We start from the raw sequence: 20688 nt of genomic DNA, 5'->3' as shown, positions 1-20688 counted from the left end.
ATCAAGCTACTACTAATATTTTGACCGTTATTTAGGTTTAACAAATTCAATGATTAACAATTCCTGCAAAAATGAAAAGGACCTAAGATTAAACAATGGAGCCTGACCTTGCCAGCATTCTGAAACTTATCCAAAAGCAATTTTCAAAACAAGATATAGGGTTTTTTGTTGTCAGGTACTTTTAAAAGCCCTGATATTCTGGAAAAAACGTTAGGATTGTCCAAAATAAAGTATGTGCTTTATTTGCAACACTAGTAAGAGATTTTTTTGTAATGTCAACAAACAAGTACATTTTAAGCACTCATTATTAGAAATTACTGGCATATGAGTGTACTAAACATGAAATGTTTGTTGGCTAAAATGAATGGCTCATAAAAACATCTGTGGAAAAGAATAAAAATTATATATATGGCTTCCCCAGTGACGCAGCAGTAAGGAATTCGACTGCATTGCAGGAAATGCAGGTTCAATCCCTGAATTGGGAATATCCCCTGGAAATGAGCATGGCAACCCACTCCAGTTTTCTTGTCTGGAGAATCCAGTGAACAGTGGAGCCTGTCATGCTACTGTCTGCAGAGTCACAAAGAGTCGGGTATGACTAAAGCAACTGAGCATGCACAGACACATGTATGTGTGTGTATCTGAACCACTTTGCTGTAGAGCAGATAAGCAGAAAAACACAACATGGTAAATAAACTACATTTCACTACAAAAAGTCTAATGTCCTAAGTGGTAATGTTTCTTCAGAGGTCATCCCTTAAAAATTTGAAAAATTATCAGATACTATTATATTAATTATCAGATACTATTATCAGATTAATTATCAGATACTATAAAATTATCAGATACTATTATATTAATATTACATTATTAATAAATAATTCTGTAAACTGTAAGATATTCTGTTGTTTATGCTATAACTTAGGAGAATCCTGTTTTTTCCCTTCAAACTTACCTCATGAGATTGTGATTGACCTCAAATTTTCATTTCAATTATATATGTCACAGAAAGACAGTTCTTTTGAAACATTCTAAGTTTTTCAGATATCCATACAAGACAACTGAGCAATTTTGGATCAAGAATTTCCTAAATCATAAGTCTCAGTCAGCATAATCTGATTTGGCATAATAGCATATTTCTGTACCTAATACTTAACTGAGAAAGACATTAAAGCAAAAAACAGGTGATGAAAGTTTTCTTTTCTTCCATATCTTTGTAACTTGGTTGAATATGATAGATTGCTTAGCTTATTGATTTAGGAATGATCAGCAATATTACTTCCCCCAGAGGAATATTAACATGTTTCATAACAGATTCAAAATCTGATTTCTAGCTTCCTGTGTAAACGTGTACAAATTTATAGGTTTAGGTCTCCTCAAATTTCTACCTTACGAATATCCACTTATGCATACAGAAGATCTCTGTAGTTCCCCAAGAATTTAGTGACTGTTTTTATACATAAACATTTATATTGCTGGAAAAATAGTAAAGTGCAATAACTAAGGGCTGAAGTCCACATTAAAATATCACCTATGCTTTTACTAGCTGTGGATTTTCAAAGTTCCCTAAAAGGTCTGTGTTTATCTTTTTAAAATATATGTCTCTGACCTCTTAATTTCTGGGTAATAATTATTTTAGTATATTCAAAAACACTTTGAACAATGCCTAGCAAATAATAGGTACTTAATAAATGTTGGCAGGCAGAATTGTTATCATATCTCAAGTTGAATTCTTATTTATACCATGGAACCAAAGGTTTCCCTCAAAGGTGGTACGTGCTCAGTAACTGGTCATTTGTGATCCAATTTCTTTCTATTAAAATTTGTTTCCCAAGCTTCAGTCATTCACTTATTGTGTTTGTGGGGTTTTTTTCCACATTTCATTTACTTAAATAAGAAAACTCCTTCTATCCCAGAATTCTCCCACCATTGTAAGTTGAGTATAAGACATGAATACTAAATTCCCAGTATAATGAGTAATAATTAAAAGTACTAAACTATAAACACATAGTCACATAAAATAAACTCCTAGTTCTTTAAGAGGCTTAAATCTCAAATATACATATATATATATATATATACATACATACATCCTCCTGTTGAAAAGCTGAAGTATCAGTGAATAACAGATATGAAGTTTTGGTTCTAGGATTTCTCCCATTAACTGCTATTCTGTTCACAGTTTTCTTATGCAGAAGATCTTTCATTTCAACACTAACTAACCATCAATTATGGTTATCTTACTTAGGGTAATGCTAACAAATATAAAATTATCTAAAATATATCATGGCTCCACAAAATAGAAGTTTATTCCTCACTATTTAAAAGTTCAAAGGACATTTCCTACCTGAACTTTCTGTTCTCGCTACAACTTTTCTCTTAGTATAAAATCATTCCAAAATAAAGTTTACTAAATAAGACAAAGTGAGTTTTCCTGAACTATGCTTGGGTTTTCTTGACCTGGTGATTCAGCATTCTCCCATCTTGCATTTTCATTCTGCCATAAGGCCTCGGTTGATGTTTATTCCCAGCTAGTATCCCAAGAAAGGGAGTGTGGTGGGACGAGCACTCACTGGTTAATAGCTTTGAAAGGGAAGTGGTTCTCATTGTTTCTACTCATTTGTTTTTGGTCTAAACTACTCACATGGACACTCTCAACTGTAATGCAGTCTGGAAATGTGCCCTGGAAGGACAGAATCTGGTGAGAGACTTCCAGATTCTTCCTCCCTCCCATATATCAATTTGCACCTGTTTTCCAACAATTAAGTAATAAACTCCCACACCTCCTCAAAGGAGACAACCAAAAGCCTCACTTAGTTACTGCCTTGAACTCCAATTCCAGAATCTCTGGTGGTAAACAGCTTTCTGCATCAGGTCCAAATTTTCACCAGGGGATTAAGAATGTCAAACTAGAAAATTAAGCTCTCCATCCTGTTTTCTCCATCATATCTAACAGACAATGTTAGGGCAAGAAACTGATACCTGAAAATAAGCAAAAAACAAAAATCCTCTCATTTATAAAGGAAAGAATGGTAAACAACCAACAGTCACTGGATGCAAGCGATGACTAACCTCCCGGTCAGGTCCTGTGAGACGTGTCCAGGCAGTAGCGACAGTTTCTGCCTCTTCTTTCTAGGAGAATTTCCCATATCCATTGTTCTCCAGGGTTTCTAGCTGGGCTTTCTGGAGTCTCTTCCTTCTCCATCATCCTTCATGGACACCACATCTGAAGAGGACATGGACGAGAATGGCCTCCTTGAAGGCTGTACTGCCTTCATAATTGTTTTTGTGGAGCAAATATGGAATTCAGGGGTTGAATAGAATCACAGGGTCTTTATATCAGGCTTTTGGTTTCTTTGGGAATACAATTCCCTCAGAATCTTACCAGACCACCTTACCTGCCTCCTGCGAAACCTGTATGCAGGGCAAGAAACAACAGAACCAGTCATGGAACAGCAGACTTTCCAAATTGGGAAAGGAGTATGTCAAGGCTCTATATTGTCACCTTGCTTATTTAACTTATATGCAGAGGACATCATGCAAAATTCCAAGCTGAATGAAGCACAAACTGGAATAAAGATTGCCAGGAGAAATATCAATAACTGCAGATACGCAGATGACACCACCCTTATGGCAGAAAGCAAAGAGGAATTAAAGAACCTCTTGATGAAGGTGGAAGAGGAGCGTGAATAAGCCAGCTAAAAGCTCAACATTCAGAAAACTAAGATCATGGCATCCAGTCCCATCACTTCATGGCAAATGGATGGGAAACAATGGAAACAGTGACAGACTTTATTTTCTTGGGCTCCAAAATCGCTGCCTATGGTGACTGCAGCCGTGAAATGAAAAGATGCTTGCTCCTTGGAAGAAAGTCATGACCAACCTAGACAGCATATTAAAAAGCAGAAACATTACTTTGCTGACAAAAGTCTGTATAGTCAAAGCTATGTTTTTTCCAGTAGTCATGTAAGGATGTGAGAGTTGGGCCATAAAGAAGGCTGAGCACCACAGAATTGATGCTTTTGAACTGTGGTGTTGCAGAAGACTCTTGAGAATCCCTTGAACTGCAAAGAGATCAAACCAGTCAATCCTAAAGGAAATCAATCATGAATATTCATGGAAGGCCTGATGCTGAAGCTGAAGCTCCAATACTTTAGTCACCTGTTGTGAGGAGCCTGACTCATTAGAAAAGACCCTGATGCTGGGAAAGATTGAATGCAGGATGAGAAGGGGTTGACAGAGGATGAGATAGTTGGATGGCATCACTGATTCAATGGACATGAGTTTAAGCAAGCTCCAGGAAATGGAAGACTTCCAGGGAAGTCTGGCGTTCTGCAGTTCATGGGGTTACAGAGTCTGACATGACTGAGCAACTGAACACCACCACCACAATCTTAGCTGGCATTGAATTGATCTTTTCAGTCTGTTTTATGTGCTGGTAAACAGAGCCAAAATCATCCAAAATTATGTTCTAGACATAGTGCTTAATTTAAAGATTCCTTACACTCATGTCTCTCTCTCTTTCTCTTCTGTCTCTGTCTCTTTCTTTCTCTTCCTACTGATTTGTCCCACCACCTTCTCTTCTTTATGTAAAGTACTGGAAAACCCCTTTATAGTGAAACTGTACTATTAATGAGAGCTTTTATTTAAATTTTAAAATATGATTTTTAATTATAAATTCCTTTTTTTTTTTTTACTATAGAATCTATGATACTTCTTCAGGAGAAAAGATAAGGAATTTAAATCAAATTTGTTCTGAAAACACTTACTGTGTGTTTTGTATATTTATATATATATGGATAACAGTGGAAGACATGGACATTAATAGCACATTAACTCTGAAGAAGCTAAGTTTATAAACACACAGATAAATACAAAAGTTTCAATATTATATATTTTGTCCCAGTTACTTCTACAGCATTGCAGATCACTCTGAAACATAGAGGTGTAAAACAATGATTTTTTTTTTCTTTTTGCTGATGGAATCTGGTCAAAAATTCAGATAAAGCACAATAAGAGTAGCTATTGCAGTGTTTGATATCTCTACTGAGAAGACCTGAAAGCTGTGGGGATTCAATGCCTAGAAAAAGGAATCATGAAGATACTTTTTGTTCACATGGTCAGTGGCTGATATTGGCTCTCTGCTGGAAACTCACCTAGTCTGTCAGCTAGAAAACTGATCTCTCTGAATGGGCCAATTTGGGTTTCCTCTCAACATGGTGCCTTTTTTTTTTTTTTTTAACAAAAAACAGCAATTGTATTATTCAATATCTGGTATCACACTATGACACCACCTAGAAACCTCACCTTCCTTCCTTACCTTGTCCCCAAGGGTACACCCGAAATGGAAAAAAATAAAAGTAAACCCAGATCTCAGCTCCTTCTCTGGAAGAAGGGGTGTAGGCCTTGGGAGCCCCTTTCTGCTGGTCCCAGGAGGCCAGAGAGCAGATCCTTCCTGTGCCCACAGAACTGGGCTCCAGCCTTCAACAACAGAAAGAACATTCAAACAGGAGCAGAGCCGTTTCTGCAGAGGAGGAGGATTTGGGAGGGTTCCAAGAGAACAAGTGGGGAGTGAGTGGTATTTTTATACTCTAATATTTGTAGTCATGTATGTCACTTCTGCCATGTATTCTGGTTAAAGCATGTATAAAGGTCCACCCAAGTTCAAAATGAAACAGCATACACCCCACCATTTGATAGGAAGGCTATCAAGGTCAAAGGGTAAGGAGACCACAAGGAATATGAGATATTGTTGCAGCCAGCCATCTTTGAGTACACCTTTTATCCAAATTAGTTAATGTCCAAAACATTTACTTCCCATTTAAACTTACTTTATTCACCTTTTTGAGTGAATTTGAATATGGTGATTCTCATGTGCACTGTTACAAAATTATGCTCTTTTATTTAAAGATTTTTTAATATAAATTATATAATGGTATCAAATGTCACTGTTTTTTCAGATATCCCGGCACAGAAGAAATCATTCACAGCATATCTTGAAAGATGTCATTCCTCCTTTGGAACAATTGGTAAGTATTTCACTTCAGTACTGTATTATTTGTCTACTGTCAACAAAATAAATTACCTCAGAGCTCAGCAACTTAGGACAGCATATACTTCACATTTCTGTGGGTCTGAAATTTGGGCATAAGCTAGTAGGGTCCTGTGGCTCAGAGTCTTTCAAAAGTTTTCACTCAAAATTTAAGCTAAAATTGGGGTAACATCTGAAGGCTTGAAGGGGGAAGAATCTGTTTTCAAGCTCAAGTACATGGCTGTTGGCACGATTTCATTCCTTTGAGGCTTTTGGCCAGAGGCTGCTCTTACTTCCTTGCGACTTGTATGTTTGCTTTCTTCTTCAAAGCATGCCAGCTGGGAAGGCAAGAGAGTCCGTTGGGTGTGCTCAGTCACTTCAGTCATATCTGATACTTTGTGACCCCCATGGGCGATAGCCAACCAGGCTCTTCTGTCCATGAGATTTTCCCAGCAAGAATATTAGAGTGGGTTGCCGTGCTGTCCTCCAGGAGATCTTCCTGATGCAGAGATTGAACCCAAGTCTTCTGCATTGCAGGCAGATTATTTACCACTTGAGCCTCAGGGAAGCACCAGAGAATCTGTTAGTAAAGTGAAAAATAGAATCTTCTGCAACCTAATCATAGAAATGATATCCCATCAGTTTTGCTACATTCTCTTGGTCACTAAATTCAGTCTATACTTAAGGAGGAGGGATTATAGAACAGTGTGAGTAGTGGTGATTCAGGTGCTAGGTTGTGTCCCACTCTTTGTGACCCTATGGACTGTAGACTGCCAGGCTCCTCTGCCCATGGGATTTCCCAGGCAAGAACACTGGACTCTTGCCATTTCCTTCTCCAGTGAAGTAGAGGTTATCAGGCACCTACTGCAAATTTTGACATTTTTAAGGAAAAATTAATCCCTTATCTGTAGATTCTAAGAGTGAGACCAAGTTTTGTGTGTTTTTTAATCTTCTTGTTGTTTATTGTTGTATCCTATGGCACCCCACTCCAAAATTCTTGCCTGGAAAATCCCATGGATGGAGGAGCCTGGTAGGCTTCAGTCCTTGGGGTCCCAAAGAGTCGGACACGACTGAGCGACTTCACTTTCACTTTTCACTTTCATGCATTGGAGAAGGAAATGGCAACCCACTCCAATGTTCTTGCCTGGAGAATCCCAGGGACAGGGGAGCCTGGTGGGCTGCTGTCTACAGGGTCGCACAGAGTCGGACACGACTGAAGTGACTTAGCAGTAGCAGTAATAACAATTAAGAATACCTGAAACATCCTACAAAACATAAAAGAATGAAGTAGATATAATTAACTTATAGATGTCTCAGAGATATCTTCAGTTCAGTTCAGTTCAGTCGCTCAGTCGTATCTGACTCTTTGCGACCCCATGAACCACAGCACCCCAGGCATCCCTGTCCATCACCAACTCCTGGAGTCCACCCAAACCTATGCCCATTGAGTCAGTGATGCCATCCTCATCTTATCCTCTGTAGTCCCCTTCTTCTCCTGCCCTCAATCTTTTCCAACATTCGGGTCTTTTCAAATGAGTCAGCTCTTCGCATCAGGTGGCCAAAGTATTGGGGTTTAAGCTTCAAAATCAGTCCTTCCAATGAACACCCAGGACTGATCTCCTTTAGGATGGACTGATTGGATCCCCTTGCAGTCCAAGGGACTCTCAAGAGTCTTCTCCAACACCATATTTCAAAAGCATCAATTCTTCGGTGCTCAGCTTTCTTTGTAGTCCAACTCTCCATCTATACATGACCACTGGAAAAACCATAGCCTTGACTAAATGGACCTTTGTTGACAGTAATATCTCTGTTTTTTAATATGCTGTCTAAGTTGGTCATAACTTTCCTTCCAAGGATTAAGTGTCTTTTAATTTCATGGCTGCAATCACCATCTGCAGTGATTTTGGAGCCCAGAAAAATAGTCAGCCACTGTTTGCACTGTTTCCCCATCTATTTGCCATGAAATGATGGGATCGGATGCCATGATCTTAGTTTTCTGAATGTTGAGCTTTAAGCCAACTTTTTCACTCTCTTCTTTCACTTTCATCAAGAGGCTCTTTAGTTCCTTTTCACTTTCTGCCATAAGGGTGATGTCATCTACATATCTGAGGTTATTGATATTTCTCCTGGCAATCTTGATTCCAGCTTGTGCTTCTTCCAGCCCAGCATTTCTCATGATGTACTCTGCATATAAGTTAAATAAGCAGGGTGACAATATACAGCCTTGACGTACTCCTTAAAAACACATAAACACAAACTTTTTGATATGTAACTTTCTTTTTATTAATGATCTCCTTTTTGATAAATATAATGCCCCCTTTCTCCTTGCTTATCCTTCTTGTACTTCATATTAGTCAACGTGCTTCCAGTTCAAAATGATTTTTTTCTTAGCTCAGTTCCATGATTTTCTTCGCTTGGCATGGTTTAGGTCACTTATGTCCACTCTAGCTAATTGCTTCGTTATTCTGTTTTACTTCAGAATAAAAAATTCTTTAAAATATTGTCTACCTTTAATGTCTCTAATTTCTCCCCTCCTTTTACTTCTTGCAGCAACTCCATTTAGGCATTTATCCCAACCACTCACCTCTTAACGAGGTCATCTGTTACTTTCATGTTACTAAAGTTGGTACCAACATGGGCACATGTTGGTTAAGTTTTGGTTTTCTCCTTAGAATATCTATCTCAGAATTTAATCCAATTAATAACTTTTTGGAAACATTTTTCTCACATGACTACCAGGAAACTGCTGTCTTTTGGATATCCAAATAATTAAGTGGCCACTGACTTTCCATCTCCTTTGCTGGTTCTCATTCATCTTGGAGATCGACTCTTAACTTTTCTTCTTTCTGTCTACATTTATTCACTAAGGAATCTCATTTCAATGTTGTTGTTTCATATACTGTGTTACACTAACCACTTCTAACATTCAGTCTTCAGGATAGACCATTGCCCTAAACTACAATATTGTACATTGTGGCATTTTCATTTATATGTCTACATCTCAAATTTAACATCCAAAAGTAATTCTGATTTCCCTCCAAACCTGCTTCTCCCAGTCTTCTGCATTTCATAGGATGTAACTCCAATCTTCTAGGTCCTACAGTGAAAACTGTTAGTCATCTTTGACTTTTGTTTATTTCATTACATAAACTAAAACACCAAAGAACCCCATTTACTCTGTCTTTAAAATCCATCTAGAATCATTTCACTTTCTCCCATCTTTGTGCTATATCATTCATCTCCTAATTTATTACGTGTGTATGCTTTAGTTACTCGGTTATGTCTGACTCTTTGAGACCCCAATGGACTGTAGCCCACCAGGCTCCCCTATCCATGGAATTTTCCAGGCACGAATACTGGAGTGGGCTGCCATTCCCTTCTCCAAGGGATCTTCCCAACCCAAGGATCAAACCTCAGCCTCCTGCATTGCTGGCAGATTCTTTACTGCCTGAGCTACCAGGGAAGACTTTGGGATTCCCTGGTGGCTCAGAAGGTAAAGTTTATTATAATGCCTTCCTAATGGACGTATCTACTTTCATTCTTGCTTTCTATTTTTTTTTTTAATTTTTGATACAACAGCTAGCATGAGATTGTTAAAATGTAAGTTAGTTGATGTCACGCTTTGGCTCAAATACCTCTCTGATTTCCAGTGTCTCCAGGGTAAAACCTGAAAGACATGAAGTTACTTACCAGATTCTACAGGACCCAGCCACCTCTGTGCTTCACCCTTTCCTCTCTTCTCTTGACACTCTGCTCCAGCCAAGATGACCTCTTTACTTTTTCCTTAGGGCCATTTCACCTGCTCTTTGTTCTGTCTGGTACAGAATAGTTCATTTAGCACCCAGAAATTTGTAAACCTTGTTCCTTCCTTTTCGTTGCATCTTTATTCAAATGTCATCTTTTAAAATAGCTCTTCTCTAGTCTCCCCTAAATACAAATGAACAAATTAAGAAAACCACCATTTCAGTCCACACTCCTTTTCTCTTACCCTAATTTAATTTTCTCCATACAACTTATCACCATGTGCTATACTCTGCATTTTCTTTTCCTTTGTCATCTCCTTAGAGTGTTCTGTGGGAGCAGGCCTGTTGTGGCCTATGTTTAGATCTTGATTCCCATGATTCTAATAACTGTAAGAACATAATAAATTTTCAGTAAATATGTGTTAACTGAATGCACAAATGAGATAGCTATGCGACAAATGAGATAGTTACCGACTTTTTTTTACTTCCAGGCTTATAATACACCGATGCATACTTGTGTACTTTCTCTTCATTATCTCATCATATATCTTGAAGTGTTACTTAGTCATTCGTTCTAGCATATCTTAGGGTCACTCTAGATGTGAAATATTCCAAGTTGAGCCCATCATCACCTTCTTCTCAAATTGACTCCTATTTCCATTGACCCTGCCATTATTTTTTATACTTACTTAAAAGAACAAGTTACCTCTTTTTAATAGAGAAGACACTTTTAAAATTTTTGTTCACATTTAATTTTAATTTTTTTTAGTTTATATTGGAGTCTAGTTGATTAACAATGTTGTGTTAGCTTCAAGCATATAGCAAAATGATTCAGGTATATCTATATATTCTTTTTAAAATTATTTTTCCATTTAGGTTATTGCAGAATATTAATCAGTATTCCCTATACTATATATATAGTAGGTCCTTGTTAGTTATCTAGTTTATACATAGTAGTGTGTACATGGGGCTTTCCAGGTGGTGCTAGTGGTAAAGAACCCTCCTGCCAATGCAGGACATGTAAGAGACTAGGTTCCATCCCTGGGTCACGAAGATCCCCTGGAGAAGTGCATGGCAGTCTACTCCAGGATTCTAGCCTAGATAATCCTATGGACAGAGGAGCCTGGCAGGCTATACAGTCCATAGGGTTGTAAAGAATCGAACACAACTGAAGCGATTTAGCACACACACAGTATGTACATGTTAATCCTGAATTCCTAACCTACCACATCCCTGTTAGTAGTAAACATTTATCTAGGCTGAGAATACATTTTCTCTGGATCCTTTATTTACTCTATGACCCTTCATGTAAGTCAACATTTTCTGAACTGTTTTCTCCACAGTGGGTGTGACGTTCTCATCTTTTTTGCATGTGTGCAAGCACATGTTCCCCAGGCCTTTCAAATGCTCTGGCCTCAACCCACTGTATCTACCACACCTCTCCCACTGATTCTGCAGTAATTTCACACCAGCCTTCTTTAAATATAAGCTTCATTATTTCATGCTCCTAGTCACAACTTTCAGCAGCTTCCTATTTTCTATAGCATCAAGTCTATAGACTTTCTCATAGCCCTGATTTACCTTATTTATTATCTACTGCCAAATACATACCCTCAAGCCAGCAATAGTAACATGATTAAGACATGGCTCTTACACTGAAGCAGCTCGGATTTTCTGTAACAATTATAGTTCCTTCATCTCAACACTCTTTTGTGTTGTCCACTCTTATTTCATGGGTAATAGACTTGTTCCATGGCTAGACTATAAATGCTTTTTAGTTAGGGGTCATGACTTGTATTTTCTTTATTATATCATACTTCCCCTTACATTGTTTCTGGCACTAGTGTTTGTAAAAGACACACATGTCAATGGTTTAATTATAAGATATTAAAGATTTATTAAAATAATATCATTGATTTCAGAGATTAATACATATATGACTGTTAATCATAGTGAAAGACATTTTTAAAATTTAATTAGATATAACAATATCTTATTTTCGAAATTGACCACTTAGGTTTCAACTTAGAGAACATTTTCCCTGGAAAGTATTTCTTTGATTCCTCAACTTTGAATCAGGTAGCCCTTCTTTATTCTGCCTTTCTGTAGCAGCTTTCCTTGCCTCTATCTCTAAATTGACTCTATCTCTGATCACATTGAAATTGCCTGTTTCCTTTTATATCTCTCTTACTGCATTGCAAGGTATTTGAGGGGAGAGCTATGCTTCACTTACTGTTTTCTTATTAAAACTTCATGGAAGGCCTGGCACAGTAGAGCTGTACAGTGAATAGAAAAGTAATGGTGTTTCTTTTGTATACATTTGCCTTACAGAACAAATAAAGTACATATAAATAAAATGCTTTATTTTAAGTATAGCACATGCAAATGTCTCTCTGAAGTGTTTGATGAAACATGGCAAAAGTTAAACTGAAAATGAAGCTATATGAGCGTGTGTATGTAATATAAATATGTATGAAATTATATGTAATTTTATATGTGCGAATATATATGAGATTATATTTGAAAAATGCCATAAACTTTCAAATTTTTACATGAAATGTGTATTAATTATGAATTTTAAAATTTAAAATTATGATTATTACTTAAATTTAACCAATAACTAATGGTATACTTTTGCTATGCCTATATATAAATCATAGGCTAATATTGAAAGAATTAAAATATTCCAGAAACAGTTTTCTTAATGTACCTTCCTAATTTCAAGGTTATTTGTTGGTTTGTTGGCTGGAGAAGGCAATGGCACCCCACTCCAGTTCTCTTGCCTGGAAAATCCCATGGATGGAGGAGCCTAGTAGGCTGCAGTCCATGGGGTCGCTAAGAGTCGGAAACAACTGAGCGACTTCACTTTCACTTCTCACTTTCATGCATTGGAGAAGGAAATGGCAACCCACTCCAGTGTTCTTGCCTGGAGAATCCCAGGGACGGGGGAGCCTGGTGGGCTGCCGTCTATGGGGTCGCACAGAGTTGGACACGACTGAAGCGACTTAGAAGCAGCAGCAGCAGTTATATGCCTTGACTCTGCAGCCTGAATTCTCAATAAATTAAACTTATTTTTAAAAGATCTCAAATTATGGATAATGTAACTAAGAAAAAATACATCTATATGCTTAATACACTATTCTAGATCAGATAAACTTGGAAAAGTGGCATTGGGAACTACTGCTAGATAAAAGGAAAAAAACAGTAATTTGTTGATCTCTTTAGCTTTCAGTCTCTGTAAATCTCTTTCCCTGCATTTCTATTCAATCTCTCTGTTTACACATACACACACACACACACACACAAGCTCTAAAAACTCTATTGGAACTACCAACTAATTTACTTTCTATGCTTGCATTCGGTTTCCCTGGATCCTTTCTATGAGTACTTGTTTAGCTCTCATTTCCCTTGTGAACAGAGGTTAGGTTCAACTTTTATTCAGTCTCTACTTGAATTAAATTGCTTATTTAATGTTATTTTAAAGATAGAAATGTTTATCTTTTCCCTACAAGTCTTACTTATGAACTACTCCATTATGATAGACAATGAGAAAATAATCACCAATTCCTTCTAACAACAAATTTGTATTGATTTTTAATTATCCATTGCTGTTTACATCAAAACTTGAATTATTTTTCCACAACCTATAGAGCTGCTTTTATATTTGCCTAATAAAACTAACATTCAGAAAACGAAGATCATGGCATCTGGTCCCATCACTTCATGGGAAATAGATTGGGAAACAGTGGAAACAGTGGCTGACTTTATTTTTGGGGGCTCCAAAATCACTGCGGATGGTGACTGCAGCAATGAAATTAAAAGACGCTTACTCCTTGGAAGGAAAGTTATGACCAACCTAGATAGCATATTCAAAAGCAGAGACATTACTTTGCCAACAAAGGTTCATCTAGTCAAGGCTATGGTTTTTCCAGTGGTCATGTATAGATGTGAGAGTTGGACTGTGAAGAAAGCTGAGCACCGAAGAATTGATGCCTTTGAACTGTGGTGTTGGAGAAGACTCTTGAGAGTCCCTTGGACTGCAAGGAGATCCAACCAATCCATTCTGAAGGAGATCAGCCCTGGGATTTCTTTGGAAGGAATGATGCTAAAGCTGAAACTCTAGTACTTTGGCTACTTTATGGGAAGAGTTGACTCATTGGAAAAGACTCTGATGCTGGGAGGGATTGGGGGCAGGAGGAGAAGGGGACGACAGAGGATGAGATGGCTGGATGGCATCACCGACTCGATGGATGTGAGTCTGAGTGAACTCCGGGAGTTGGTGATGGACAGGGAAGCCTGGCGTGCTGCGATTCACGGGATCGCAAAGAGTTGGACACGACTGAGCGACTGAACTGAACTGAACTGAACTGAATAAAACTGTATACTTATTTTTAACCTAGATTCAAATATTTTTTCCACAATCTGACATGTTCCTTCCTTCTGTCTCTATATCTCTTTTTCTTTCCCCCAACCCTGCCTCAGGGTTGCTTCTGTAGTCATCCATAAGTTCTTGCAATGTTTTTCCTTGTCAATACCTACCAAGATGAGCTACCATATATAAAATGATATGTACCAAAACACTTTATAAAATAGTAAAATCCTTGCTGCTGCTGCTGCTAAGTCGCTTCAGTCATGTCCGACTCTGTGCGACCCCAGAGACGGCAGCCCACTAGGCTCCTCTGTCCCTGGGATTCTCCAGGCAAGAATACTGGAGTGGGTTGCCATTTCCTTCTCCAATGCATGAAAGTGAAAAGTGAAAGTGAAGTCTCTCAGTCGTGTCCGACTCTTAGCGACCCCATGGACTGCAGCCTACCAGGCTCCTCCGTCCACGGGATTTTTCCAGGCAAGAGTACTGGAGTGGGGTGCCATTGCCTTCTCAGTAAAATCCTTAAGTAGATGTTATTACTCATTATTTTTACCATCTGGATCTTTGAGCTTATTTATATCCCACATTTTGTGCTAAAAAATCTCATTTCCTTTATCTCTCATATTTAGAAATTCTTTGAACATTATCCAGCAGTCATTAGAGCCTTTGGCTTTAAGCATAACTGACCCAAAGTATCCCATTCCACCCACTACTTTTGGAGGAAAATAATTCACTTTCTGAGAGTGGAGTCTGCTATGGTGGGTGATCCCCTAGATGCTGTCACCCTTCAGTAACCATAATTTACCACTTAACTTCCCCTTTAAGAAAGAAGTTGCAATCAACGTGGTTAAACAGCAACATAATGCATTTCCTTTGAATACTGGCAAAAATATATTCTTAGTTGGAGCCTGAAATCTCAGGGTGCAAACTACCCAGTTCACTGACAGCTGACGTCACTTATGCCACTTGGTATGCAAATCCATATGCTATCAATGCAAGAGACTAAATTATTTTCTGAGAAGCTGTGTTGTTTCTTAACCAGCTCTGTAACACAGTGAAGATTTTAAACATGAAACGTCAAATGTACTAATATGTGTTTGTTTCCTGATTTTGTATATTTCACATTATAACTCTTTGTGAGACCTAATTATTTTCAGAGCATTTCCCCCTTTACCTTTAATGAAATATTCAAGAAAAATAACCCTGTTTATAGCATGTTAAATCTTTATCATCTTTATGTTTATCAAAAGTGTATAAGGCATGTCTGGGGATAACCCTGCAGGACTCAAAAGCCTGTGGCAGGTTTTAGAGAATCATCTGCTGCCTCCTGAGCTGGAAGGATTTGCAGGCCAGAGCTCAGGAAGTTGCCATGGCTTGAGGGCAAAGCAGGCTTTTGCAGATAAACCTTAAGTCACAGATTCTACCTTTTGGAGCCAGATATCATTTTGTGGATTAATTAATACTTGTGAGGGCTTTAAGGATGAAAGACATTGTGAGCATACAGCATTTCTTATGTTAAAACAAAGGACAGCCTCTTTGTGGGGAATCATTCTATTGATTAGGCTGTGCTTTCCTTAAATTGCAAAAAAAAATTACCAAAAGCTCTTTAGTCTTTCAAAATTCTACTTTGTTAAGATAAAAATTAGGTTTTTGGAAAAAGCACTCTCCCAAATCTTGAAGATGTTAGTATATTAATAATGCTATATAATTTAAGAACTCTTATACAAACCATCTCCAAGTTTTCATTGTTTTATGTGCCCTTCCTTTACTCAAACAAGAGTGTTTTTTAATTTTTTTAATTTTTTTTCATTTAAAAAGTGTTATCGGCATATAGATTTTACAGTGTTGTGTAGGAGTGTGTTAACTCCAATATTTGTTGAGGCCATCCCTGTGCTAGGTTTGGGTGTAATATGATATGCTAAATAGTCAAGTCCTTTTCTGGAGGGCCTGTCAGTCCAGAGGTGAAGAGAAATATTAAACAAATAAAGAAAGTCATAATTCTATTAATGCAAATTACACAACATGCTATGACAGCAGACAAACAAGTTTCTATGAGAGAGGGAGAGCCTACTTTGGATTAAGTATTTATAAAAGCACAATTTGAAAGAGCCATTTAAATTGAGATTTACAGGGTGAATAGAGGTTGTTAAGCAAATAACTGGAAGGATGCTGCAAACAGAACGACTAGCAAGTACAGAGGTCTGGAAGTCAGAACAAAGTTGTTATATTGGAAAAACTGCATGAATGCTGCACTGACTAGAAAAGAAAGAAAGAAAGTGAAGTCGCTCAGTCGTGTCTGACTCTTTGTGACCCCATGGACTATAGCCTACCAGGCTCCTCCGTCCATGGGATTTTCCAGGCAAGGCTACTGGAGTGGGGTGCCATTTCCTTCTCCAGGAGATCTTCCTGACCCAGCTATTGAACCCGGGTCTCCTGCACTGTAGGCATATGCTGTACGGTTTGAGCCACCAGGGAAGTGGTAGACTGACTAGGGATATAAATCTGGAAATGTGGGTAGAGGGAGACAGTTCTCAGATAATGGTAAGGAGTTCAGAAGCCATTAAAATACAAAAACAGGTTACAATAACTTTTCCCATCCAGGCCTACATTTGAAATTCACTTAACTCTACAGAAGAGAAGAACATTTACACAACAACAATGAAAAAGGTTATTAACATTGAGCAATCTTGTTTTCCCTATTGCCTTGACCAAAACCAGTTATAACAAAACAATTGAATTATGCTAATAAATTTCCCAGACAGTAACCAGGAAGGCCATTCTCACTGAATCCCAGTAACAGTTAAAGAAAGAGCACCATATTTGCATCAATGGCACAAAGAAATAGAATTCAGGGAAGAACAGAGAAAAAAAGGAAGGGAAAGAAGATGCATCTGTACAGGAAAAGCTCCAAAAGACTGAATTTCTTGAGACAGAAAGAAGTGCCCTCATCAGCCTGTTTCCCAAATAGAACCTGGATTTTTATGGTGGTGACCAAATGAAACACACTGGTTACAAGATGAAAGGCTAAGGGGGTTCTTAAACATCAAATGCTAGCTTATTCAAGATGATATTTTGATGAGTTAAGGGTAAATAAATCAGAGACATGTGGGTAAAATTCCCCTTGAAATACACAGGGGTTTAAAATGATGGGGAAATGCATTTGGCAAAAGATAATATGTACTTTGCCAAACCCAACATTTGGAAACCGGTTCAAGACATTCAGCAGAGCCCCAGAGCACAACATATTCTCTTATCCTGAGAGCAAAAGAAGGAGAAAACCCATGAAAGCAATGTACAATACACACTGCAGGGTATAAATAATTTGCGTTCAGCAAACCATGCCTAACTTTAAGACCTGAAGTCAAGACCAGCTTTTCCAGATCTTTAAGAATGCTTAATTACTCCTTTATAGGCAGTGCCCATGTATGACACAGCATCATTTTTCTTCTATTCTCCTTTTCATGTTATTATTGTTTTCAACTTGAAAATTTTGGTTTACCACTTTTTAAAAGTATGTACACACTTAATTAAGTATCTTTGTTACACAGAGATTTTATATTTCATGTCTCCAAGAGCATCATCGTTCATTTTCCAGCTATATGTGAGATGGCCCTAAAATTGAAGTGAAGTGAAGTAGCTCAGTCGTGTCTCTTTGCGACCCCATGGACTGGAGCCTACCAGGCTCCTCCCTCCATGGACTTCTCCAGACAAGAATACTAGAGTGGGTTGCCATTTAAAATTAAGCATTTATATTTTAAATTAGTACTTTATATGATATAAAGATAAGCTACATTTTGAAGGTGATTTTTTTCCCTTTATTTTTGTTTTTGTTCCACTACAAGACCACACACACGGTCAGCAGATCTGATGTAGCAAGAAAGCTAGAGTCAATACATAAATAACTGCAAACTGAGAAGAAAAAAATGTAAGCAGTGAGTCCCAAAGAGGAAAGTAGAGCAAGAGAGGGAAAGCCAGTGGAGTTCTGTAATGACTAAGTTCTAGAGATTGACTGTACATTAGGGTGATTATACTGATTAATAATTTTCAGTGTTGTACACTGAAAATTTGCTGAGAGAGTTGACCTTACATGCTCTCACCACAGAAAAATTTTAAAAAGGTAACTATGTGAGGAAATGGATATGTTAAGTAGCTTGACTATAGTCATTGTTTCACTGTTGTTTGTTATTGTTTAGTCACTAAGTCATGTCCAACTCTTTGCAACCCCATGGACTGTAGCCCTCCAGGCTCCTCTATCCATGGAATTTCCCAGGCAACAATTTTGGAGTGGGTTGCTGTTTCCTTATCCAGGAGATCTTCCTGACTCAGGGATTGAACACACACCTTCTGCATTGCAGGGAGATTCTTTACCACTGAGCCACGAGGGAAACCCAAACATTTCATTATGTATATGTAAATCAAAATATCATGTTGTACACATTAAATATATACATTTTTTATTTTAAAGACAGAAACATAAAAATAATTTTAAAAAGAAAGCCAATGGAAAGAATACACAACATTTCTATTTCTGTGAGTACTGGAAAAGTTAAGAGATTTAAAAAGGAAGAGAAACATCATTGGGGGTAATATGATGTAACCAGATATCCTCCTTGTGTGCTTTATAATAGAAATTATCAAAAACAAGATTATCAGCAAAGTACTGTGATCAATCGAAAGTTCAGAAAAAAATATAATGTCTAATTACTAAATTGGAAAAGTGTTAAATGCAAAATCTGTTTGAAAATTATAGTAGCTCATGTGTGTAGTTATGGAGATTCGATACAAAGTTCTCCCAGGAAGCAGGTTAGTCATACAGAAACTTTCACAGGTGCCACTACTTTGGAGGGTTCTCTCCAGTTAAGGCCTGAGGCTTGTCTCAGTTTGGTGGATCTTGATAGATTATATGTACCAATATTACCAGTGTTTACAGAGATGTTGATCCCTAGGGTTTCCTTGGTAGCTCAGTGGTCAAGAATCCTCCTGCTAACGCAGGAGATGTGGGTTCCATCTGTGGGTCCAGAAGTTCCCCTGGAGAAGGAAATGGCAACCCACTCCAGTATACTTGCCTAGGGAATCCCATAGACTGAGGAGCCTACTGTCTGTGGCCTACAGTCCATAGGGTCACAAAAGAGTCAGACACAACTTGGCAACTAAACAACAACGGGATTACCTCACAAAATGAAATTTCTAAGAGTCTGCTGTATAAACTTGAAATCTGATTTATTAATTTGTAATGGTGCATATACTGATGTTGACTATGGTCCATCACATACTTTGTGAGAGGACCAAGGAAGCTGAATTAGGAGTCAGAAGATTGTCGGTGAACACAGGAATCAGAACAAAGGAGAAAAGAGCAACCACTCATATATATCAGCAGAATGAAGGCTCTATGTTTCTGGTACTGAACATCAGTCTTTTCTCGTGAAAATGTGCTGAAAGTTTTAGATTCAATGCATTTTCATTTATAAACATGTATTTCAACAGGACTCTTATAATGTACTGGTGTAGATAAAACTCTATTGTTTTCAATTCTACTTATTTTATCTGAGAACTATTTTATCTTATTTTATAAGATAAAGATATAAGAACTTATTTTATCTGAGAACTGAAGACTTCACATAAAAAAAAAAATGCAGTGCTGTAGTTACGGTTACAGTCTGGTCTTTCTGCCTGACTGTTAGCATTAATCACAGGTTGTCTTCTGCTCTCTTGCCTTGTGTCTGGCTTCCAGCTTAGGCTGATAAACAGGTGCTATCTGGATATTCCACCACCATTCATTCTTTTCATATGTATCTCAGCGCAGTTGTGTCTGCTGAGTACTCCCTCACTGCTAGCAGACTGGCTGGCATCCAATCTGGACAAATTGCTGATCTTTCCTGCCACTTAACATTAAATAGGGCTTCTGAGGAACATTGAACAAATAGCACAAGAAGCCAGATTCAGCATCTAAAGACTGGTTGATGTTTCTAAGTATATGGTTTAGGAAATGCTACAACTTTAAAGAACTTCAAGCTGGCCTGGAACTTGGCATGTGGTATCCCAAAGTGAAAGAAAATGAACATTTCAGGTGATCAGTCGTGTCTGACTCTTTGTGACTCCATGAACTGTACCTCACCAGTCTCCTCTGTCCATAGAATTCTCAGGCAAGATTATTGGAATGGGTAGCCATTCTTTTCCCCAGGATATCTTCCCAACCCAGGGACTGAACCCAGGTCTCCTGCATTACAGGCAGATTCTTTACCATCTGATCCACCAGGGAAACACATGCCTAAACCTAAACATAATTTTGTAAATTACCAGAGGCAAGACCATCTGGGTCCTAGATGACCAATGTAGTCCACTGTAATTTATAGATTACTGTCCATTCAAACCATGGGATTAACATAAAAGAGGAATAAGTAATTAAAATAATTAATATGGTACCATATATAAACCCACATGCAAAATACAGAGCAATCTTCTGTTTGCCCTAATACTTCTTTTGGCTCCTATGAGCCTCCTGGAATAAGTGATTCCTAGTGCCTGGAACATGAAAAAGTATTTCAAAA

The 20688-nt window shown here is 37.9% G+C and overlaps 1 protein-coding gene across 3 annotated transcripts in view; it reads left to right on the top strand.

Annotated features, from left to right (window-relative positions):
* ARHGAP15 (Rho GTPase activating protein 15) overlaps positions 1-20688 on the top strand; it is a 698570-nt gene that overhangs the window by 85967 nt on the left and 591915 nt on the right. For all 3 annotated transcript variants that reach the window (XM_025261723.2, XM_025261725.2, XM_025261734.2), the window contains one exon: positions 5961-6029. In XM_025261723.2, coding sequence (XP_025117508.1) covers positions 5961-6029 — 69 coding nt within the window. The remainder of the gene's footprint in view (positions 1-5960; positions 6030-20688) is intronic.

Source organism: Bubalus bubalis, chromosome 2 (assembly GCF_019923935.1).
Source record: "Bubalus bubalis isolate 160015118507 breed Murrah chromosome 2, NDDB_SH_1, whole genome shotgun sequence".
Lineage (NCBI taxonomy): Eukaryota > Metazoa > Chordata > Mammalia > Artiodactyla > Bovidae > Bubalus > Bubalus bubalis.
Note: the sequence above shows the minus strand (reverse complement) of the source record. Positions and strands in the feature narration are given on the sequence as shown.